Source organism: Canis lupus, chromosome 27 (assembly GCF_011100685.1).
Source record: "Canis lupus familiaris isolate Mischka breed German Shepherd chromosome 27, alternate assembly UU_Cfam_GSD_1.0, whole genome shotgun sequence".
Taxonomy (NCBI): Eukaryota; Metazoa; Chordata; class Mammalia; order Carnivora; family Canidae; genus Canis; species Canis lupus.
In genome coordinates, this window is record NC_049248.1 from 8,867,517 (window position 1) to 8,876,191 (window position 8,675).

The 8,675-nt window shown below is 42.1% G+C and overlaps 1 protein-coding gene across 1 annotated transcript; it reads right to left on the minus strand.

Annotated features, from left to right (window-relative positions):
- Nucleotides 1-1,715: 1,715 nt before the first annotated feature.
- On the minus strand, nucleotides 1,716-5,362 carry NANOGNB (NANOG neighbor homeobox). Its single transcript, XM_038577898.1, is given in 5 exon segments — nucleotides 1,716-2,148; nucleotides 2,150-2,497; nucleotides 3,571-3,592; nucleotides 4,895-4,974; nucleotides 5,085-5,362. Coding segments are annotated over 5 exon segments (987 nt in total). The 5' UTR covers nucleotides 5,358-5,362; the 3' UTR covers nucleotides 1,716-1,884.
- Nucleotides 5,363-8,675: the final 3,313 nt, after the last annotated feature.

The window sequence follows — 8,675 nt, forward strand, 5'->3', positions numbered from 1 at the left end:
TGCTACTAGATCAGAAGAACATAGAGGCATCAAGTCACAAGTTCTCTTTGAGGTTGCATCGAAGCTAGGGAAGGGCAGTACAAACCAGTTGAAAGAACAGAAAAAAAGTTAAGAGGAAAGTGTCTAGGGGATCCCTGGGTGGCTCAGCGGTTTAGCACCTGCCTTTGGCCCAGGGTGCGATCCTGGAGTCCCAGGATGGAGTCCCGTGTCGAGCTCCGGCATGGAGCCTGCTTCTCCCTCTGCCTGTGTCTCTGCCTCTATCTCTCTCTATGTCTATCATAAATAAATAAATAAATAAATAAATAAATAAATAAATAAATAAATAAATAAATAAAATCTTTAAAAAAAAGCATCTACAGTTTGAGATTTCCAGTGTGAAATACCCGTATAACAAGGTCAGATCTTAACCATAAGTGAGTGAAAGTCAGTGAGTTTCAGAAATCTCAAAAACTATAAGGCTTAGATAGTTGGACGGTTCATACTCATGAAATGAAAAATCACACTGATACCAAAGTCCGATGAGAGCTGGGGAGAGACCAGAGCAGTGGTAGATAAGGATCTAGTTTCTTTACTGATCATTTTCCTTACTCCCACTCAAGCTCCAACTTCTCTCACCCTTCCAGGAGCACCATTATGTTTGCAGAGAAAAGTCAAAAGGGGCTGGTTAGAGATATGTTGACAGATGGCAGGATATATCAAACCCTTTAGATCCTACAGTGGGTTTCCCTTTTATTCTCTGAACATTTCCACAGAGGCTAGTCATTTTTTCATTGTTTTTTTAAAAACAAAATCAATGAATATATGTTATACAGAAAAACTTCAAATCCATAGTAGGGAAAAAAATGTTTAGAAACTCCTTTACAGGGCGCCTTGGGTAGCTCAGTGGTTGAGCGTCTGCCTTTGGCTCAGGTCATGATCCCGGGGTCCTGGGATGGGATGGAGTCCCGCAACAGACTCCCTACTGGGAGCTGCTTCTCCCTCTGCCTATGTCTCTGCCTCTTTCATGAATAAATAAATCTTTAAAAAACCCCAAAAACCAAACTTCTTTACACTCCCCTCATCCAGTTCTACTCCACAAAGTTAACAATTGTTCTAATTTTTTGTTTATCCTTCTAAAACTCCACTTACACATGAGAATGGTGTCACACAATATTTCACAAGACAGTCCATGTGTTTAACATATATCAAAATGTGTTAAATCTGGAAAACAATTTAAACAAATATGTTAAATCCCCAGAACAAAAGGATCTTCCTAAAACACATTTGAAAATTTCAAATAGGGGATGCCTAGGTGGCTCAGGGGTTGAGCATCTGCCTTTGGCTCAGGGCGTGATCCCAGGGTCCTGGGATTGAGTCCCACATCGGGCTCCCTCTTAAATAAATAAAATCTTAAAAAAATAAAAATAAAAAAAATTTCAAAGAGGTAAAGAGATAAAAGTTATGGAGAAGGTGCAAGAAATTTGAAATCCTCTTGCCCTGGAATGTTAACAGAGAGCATTATGAGTGTATAAACACTATATATGAAATACAAATTGATACAGCCTAGAATATTTGCTAGGTTGTAACTGAAAAGACAGTGTTTACAGCTAAGAGATGCAAGCAGAAATTGAAGCTTAGGCATTAGGAACTGGTATTTTTTTTTTTTTTTTAAGATTGTATATCTATTCATGAGAGACACAGAGAGGCAGAGACACAGGCCAAGGGAGAAACAGGCTCCTCAAAGGGAGCCCCATGCAGGACTCGATCCTAGGACCCCGGGATCATGCTTTGAGCTGAAGGCAGGTGCTCAACCACTAAGCCACCCAGGTGTCCCCCTCCCCACCCTTTTTAAACAAGTAGGATTTATTGACAGACATGAATAGGGAGGGGGCAGTGTCCAGGTTCTCATGAGTGCAGAGCCCACCATTTTTCCAGGGGGCCATGAGTAGGGATATATTTGACCCCACAGCCATCTGGGATGAGCGGCTTTTCAGTCACCATGTCTTCAAATCCGTCCACATTAAACTTAGTAAAGCCCCACTTCTTGGAGTTGTGGAGCTTCTGGCAGCCAGGGAACTTGAACTTGGCCCTATATAGGACCTCAACCAGCCACTCCTTGTCTTTCAGCTTGGTACAGATGGACACGATGACGTGGCCAGTGTGGGCCCTTGGCCACTGTGCCCTGGGGCTTCCCAAAGGCACCTGGCATACCTTTCTGGAACCTGTCAGCCTCAGCACAAGACAACACCTTGATATAGATGATGTGGAAGGGGTGGAGCCTCACTCAGATGTGAAAACCATCTTTGCCACAGCTTTTCACCATGTACTTGCTGGAACAAATATGGGCAGCCTCCGGAGCTTCAGAGAAAGGCTGCACATATCCATCAGACACTATCTGGCCACATGGTGGGAACTCATCCACTTTTGCCTTCTTCTGCCCCACCTCAAAGATGCAGATTTTGGCATCAGGGGCACCTCTGCAGAAGGGAGATTTTGGATATGACCTGTTCTTCCAATACTACTAATACCTGGAGGAGCAGCAGCCCATGGCGGCACCAGGTTCTTCAGTGGCTGGGAAGGAAAAGAGAGGAACTGGTACCTATTGGTAAAATCACATTTCCCAGCAGTTCAGTTTTCTCATTTATGGTTTAGAATGATGATCAAGTTGAGATAATGCATTAAAAATTGTATATAAATATACATATATAAAAATTCTATATAAAGGCTATTACTTTTAAATATGTTGATGTTCTGGGATGCCTGGATGGCTCAGCGGTTGGGTGTCTGCCTTCGGCTCAGGGTGTGATCCCAGGATCCGGGATCAGGTCCCGCATGGGGCTCCCTGAGAGGAGCCTGCCTCTCCCTCTGCATGTCTCAAATGATTAAATCAAATCTTTAAAAAAAAAAAGGTGATGTTCTTTTTTTTTTTAAGATTTCATTCATTTATTCATTTTTTAAAAAAATTTATTTATTCATGAGACACAGAGAGAGAGAGAGAGAGAGAGAGAGAGGCAGAGACACAGGCAGAGGGAGAAGCAGGCTCCATGCACCGGGAGCCCGACGTGGGACTCAATCCCGGGTCTCCAGGATCACACGCTGGGCCAAAGGCAGGCCCTAAACCACTGAGCCACCCAGGCTGCCCTTGTTTATTTATTCATGAGAGATACAGAGAAAGAAAGGCAGAGACACAGGCAGAGGGAGAAGCAGGACTGGATCCCAGAAGCAATCTGGAGCTGAAGGTGCACGCTCAACCGCTGAGCCACCCAGGTGTCCCCAAAATGTTGATGTTCTTATCTTAATTTTTTCCAGTCATGTGAGGTTCTACCAATAGGAAACACAGAAAAGACAAGCGTCATAAATATTCAGTGTCTAAGGAACAAAAAAAGACAAGATTATGAATTCTATACCGCAATCAATAACCATCTAATGGTTGTAGTTGTATATTTGATAATATGGCTACATGGTAGATGGTGTCGTGTCTGTGTATCCATATGCATTTTTTGTGTTGAGCAGAATAACAAATAGGGCAGTCAACAGTTCTTTGTGTCAGCAGCCAGAACAAGAAGTTTCTTTTTTTACATGTATTCTTACTTTATTAAATCTTGCTAGCATTCTTTAAAGGAAAAACACACAGATAAGTAGGTTACACTGAAGAAATCTAATTTTATAGGAGAATTATTAAGAAGCGTTGGGGCGCCTAGGTGGTTCAGTCGGCTAAATGTCTGCCTCATGATCCCAGTGTCCTGGGATGGAGCCCCATGTCACGGTTGGGCTCCCTGCTCAGCGAGGGGCCTGCTTCTCCCTCTCCCTCTGTTGCTCCCCCTGCGTTTGCTAGTTCTTTCTCTCTGTCTGTCTCTGTCAAATAAATAAAAAAGAAAGGAAAAGAAAAAGCCTTTAAGACACTTCCAGAAGGACGCCTGATGGCTCAGTGGTTGAGCGTCTGCCTTTGGCTCAGGGTGTGATCCCAGAGTCCTGGGATCCAGTCCCACATGAGGTTCCCTGCAGGGACCCTCCTCCCTCTGCCTGTACCTCTGCCTCTGTGTCTCTCGTGAATAAATAAAATCTTTTAAATATATATATATAAAGACACTTTCAGGTATTATCTTCAGTGATGCTTGTCTTTATTCTGGGACTTCAAGTCATATTCAGCCCCTACAGCTACCACAAATGCAGCAAATCCCTATTTGAATAATGCACCAAAGGAAACATTGTTTGCAAAGCCAGCCAATGGTTGGCTCCAAGCTTCCTAGCAGCCCCATGGATCCCTTGGCTTATGTGCAGTCAGCTTCTCCTGGACAGATTGAAATGGTTTTCCTTCTGTCTTCCACTGTTTATAATCTGAAGTTCCAGTTTAATAGGACAGCGTCTGATAGCAATCTGACCTCTCGTAGCACTTAATATTCAACCCTCCAGCCAGAACCAAAGGGAAACGGTGGTATATGAAAAGTTTTTGGGGTATCTGAGAGTTATGGGACACAATCTGTCTCTAAAAGTCAATATATGCCGCCTGAAGCCCGGGGTGTGATCCTGGAGACCCGGGATCGAGTCCCGCATGGGGCTTCCTGCATGGAGCCTGCTTCTCCCTCTGCCTGTGTCTCTGCCTCTCTCTCGCTATGAATAAATGAATAAATCTTTAAATAAAATAAAATAAAATAAAAGTCAATATAGGGACGCCTGGGTGGCTCAGCGGTTAAACGCCTGTCTTTGACTCAGGGTGTGATCCTCAGGATGTGATTCTGGGGTCCTGGGATTAAGTCCCACATTGGGCTCCTTGCATGGAGCCTGCTTCTCCCTCTGCCTCTCTCTCTCTGTATCTCTCATGAATAAATAAATAAAATCTTTAAATAAATAAAAGTCAATATGTTCCTTTTTTACTTCCTTACAACTTAGTGTTCTGCATATAAAACAATCTTACCTCTTAGATCTTTTCTTATATTTCTGCTTGTACATATCTTTATTGTAGCTCTTCCTCCTTTTACGAAACCATTGCTTTATCTAAAAAAGTGAAGTTAGGGAAATGATGAACCAAGGAATAAGACCACTGGTTTATATGGGTGATAGCACTACACAGGTGACTCTTTCAATAAAGAAACATGTTGTCATACCTGTTTTACTGTCATGTTAAATTCAAATGCCAGTGATTGGCTATCTCCTCTTGTGGGGCATTTGTTTAACTTAAACATTGCCCAGAGAGTGTCCATGAGGGGTTTGCTGACTAATCGTTCCTGGGGACATCGTTCTTCCTTTTCCTCTTCCTCTTCCAGTTTTTCTTCTACTTCCACTTCTTTTTCTTCTCCTCTTTCTCTCCATTTTTCTTTTCTCCTTTCATCTTCATGATGATTCCTATTTGATTGCTCTGGATTTTGACCACAAAGCATAGCTGGTTCTTTCTGTATAGCAAAATCTGTGGAATAAAATCAAACTGCAGCTAAATTTGACTTTTAGATCATAGTCAACATTCTTCAGTGAAAGAATATATTTGATTCTCATAAAGTAACAGTGTTGTCCATTGTTGGAAAAAAGAGAGGAAAGGAAAAGCAAAATTATTAAAAATCAAGATATTAATAAAAAGATCAGTTTAAAAATAATTTACATTTGGATTTAAATATAGACTGAGTAGGAAAGGGGCTATGTATTGAAATTAATATGTCTTCTTGTGATGTTAGTAAAAAATAGGGACGCCTGGGTGGCTCAGCTATTGAGCGTCTGCCTTTGGCTCAGGGCGTGATCCTGGTCCCAGGAGGGAGTCCCGCATTGGGCTCCCTGCGAGGAGCCTTCTTCTCCCTCTGCCTGTGTGTGTGTGTGTCTCTCTCTCTGTATCTCTCATGAATAAATAAATAAAATCTTTTTTAAAAAAGTAGGTTACCTTGGGGTGCCAGGGGTGGCTCAGTCAGTTAAGCGTCCAACTGTTGATTTTTCCTGAGATCATGAGATCAGAGTTGTGATATCAAGCCTCATGTAGAGGCCCTCAGACTCCATGCTCAGTGCAGAGTCGGCTTGAGATTCTCTTTCTCCTTCTCTCTCTACCTCTCCCCCTGCTTATTCTCTCTATACATACATATATATACATACATACAATCTTAAAAAATATTCACCTTGAAAAAATTATAAATGACCTTACTTTATTATTTTTTTTAAATGACCTTACTTTAAGGACTATCTAGGCTTTTTATTTTCTCTTGAGAGAATTTTGGCAAGATATATTGTTTTTAGAAATTTGTTCATGTTTCAGTTTTTTCCCAGGATATTTCTGGCATGCACCCATAAACTGACATTATTATTATTATTATTATTAATTAAGTTAGGTTTATACTGAATGTGGGGCTTGAACTTAGGACCTCTAACTAAGAGTTGCATGTTCTATTGAACAAGCCAGCCAGACACCCGATAATTATTAATAAACCACTTTTTACTATAAAGTACTCTGGTTAAAACTACATATAATCCCTCTACTTATACTATTAAAGAAATCAAATCAGTAATTTAAAAATGACCAAGATAAGGCCTCTGGGTAGCTTCGTTGGTTAGGCATCTGACTCTTGATTTTGGCTCAGATCATGATCTCAGGGTCATGGGATTAAACTATGCATTGGGCTCTACACTCAGCATGGAGTCTACTTGTCCCTCCCCTTCCTCCCACTCTCCTCCTCTCTCTCTTTTTCTCTTGGATAAATAAATAAAAATCTTTCTTAAAAAGGAAAAGAGGCTACCTGGGTGGCTCAGTGGCTGAGCATCTGACTTTGGCTCAGGTAGTGGTCCTGGGATCCTGGGATCAGGTCCTGCATCAGGCTCTGTACAGAGAGCCTGCTTTTCCCTCTGCCAAAGTCTCTGCCTCTCTCTCTGTCTCTCATGAATAAATAAGTAAAATCTTTTAAAAAAAATAATAAAAAAGGATAAAAATAAAACACATCAGAAAAAGAATATATTCAAGAACTTAGTAGAAAGCAATAGTCATTGAGATGGTAAAGTGTTGTACAGATGGACAAATTAACTACTGAAACTGAAAGGGAGTCTAAAAACAGATCCAGGGGATCCCTGGGTGGCTCAGCGGTTTAGCGCCTGCCTTTGGCCCAGGGCATGATCCTGGAGTCCTGGGATCAAGTCCCACATCAGGCTCTCTGCATGGAGCCTGCTTCTCCTTCTGCCTGTGTCTCTGCCTCTCTCTCTCTCATTCTCTCTCTGTCTTTCATGAATAAATAAATAAAATCTTAAAAAAATAAAAACAGATCCATGTATATAATCAAAAGTTGATATATGATAGAGGAAAATTACAGCTCTGTAATGGGCCATTTAATAAGTACTGCTACAGGGATGCTGGGTGGCTCAGTGGTTGAATGCCTGCCTTCGGCTCAGGTCATGATCCCGGAGTCCTGGGATTGAGTCTTGCATTGGGCTCCTCTCGAGGAGCCTGTTTCTCCCACTGCCTGTGGCTCTGCCTCTCTCTGTGTGTGTGTCTCTCATGAATAAATACTATATATATATAAGATTATTTATTTATTTATTTATTTATTTATTTATTTATTTATTTATTTATGATAGAGAGAGAGAGAGAGGCAGAGACACAGGAGGAGGGAGAAGCAGGCTCCATGCCGGGAGCCTGATGTGGGACTCGATCCCGCGACTCCAGGATCGCGCCCTGGGCCAAAGGCAGGCGCTAAACTGCTGAGCCACCCAGGGATCCCAAATAAAATATTTTATTTATTTATTTTTTAGAGATTTTTACTTATTTATTCATGAGAGACAGACAGAGAGGCAGAGACACAGTCAGAGGGAGAAGCAGGCTCCATGCAGGGATCCCGTCATGGGACTCGATCCCAGGACTCCAGGTTCACACCCCGGGTGTGAAGGCAGGCAGTAAAACCTCCGAGCCATACAGGGATCCCCCAAATAAAATATTTTAAATAAATAAATACTGCTAGAAAAGATTGATAAAATTTATATTAAAATTAAGAACTGCTGGGATCCCTGGGTGGCGCAGTGGTTTAGCGCCTGCCTTTGGCCCAGGGCACGATCCTGGAGACCCGGGATCGAATCCCACGTCGGGCTCCCTGCATGGAGCCTGCTTCTCCCTCTGCCTATGTCTCTGCCTCTCTCTCTGTGTGTGACTATCATAAATAAATAAAAATTAAAAAAAAAAAAGAACTGCTGTGCAAAAATCCCATAAATAAAGTGGAGAGAAAAAACATAAAACTAGAGAAAATATATGTAATAGACTTATGTAATTTATTTCAGGCACCTGGGTGGCTCAGATGGTTGAGTGTCTGTCTGCCTTTGGCTCAGGCCATGATCCTCAGATCCTGGAATCTAGCCCCACATTATGCTCTGGCCCAGCAGGGTGTCTGCTTCTCACTCTTTTCACTGCCTCTCTCTCTCTCTCTCTCAAATGATAAATTTTTTAAAAACTTAAAAAAAATTTTAAATTTATTTATTTAGAGAGACAGCACAAGTGTGAGGGGCAGATGGAGAGAATCTCAAGCAAGCCCTGCACTGAGCGTAGAGTGCAACACAGGGCTCAATCCCTCCGACCCTGAAATCAGAACCTGAGCTGACACCAAGAGTCAGAAGCTTAACCACCTGGGGTTCCCGTATGCTCCTGTTTAGAAAACAATTTAATGCATTCTTAGAAAATTTTACATTCTGGGCAGCCCCATGGCTCAGCGGTTTAGCGCTGCCTACAGCCCAGGGTGTGATCCTGG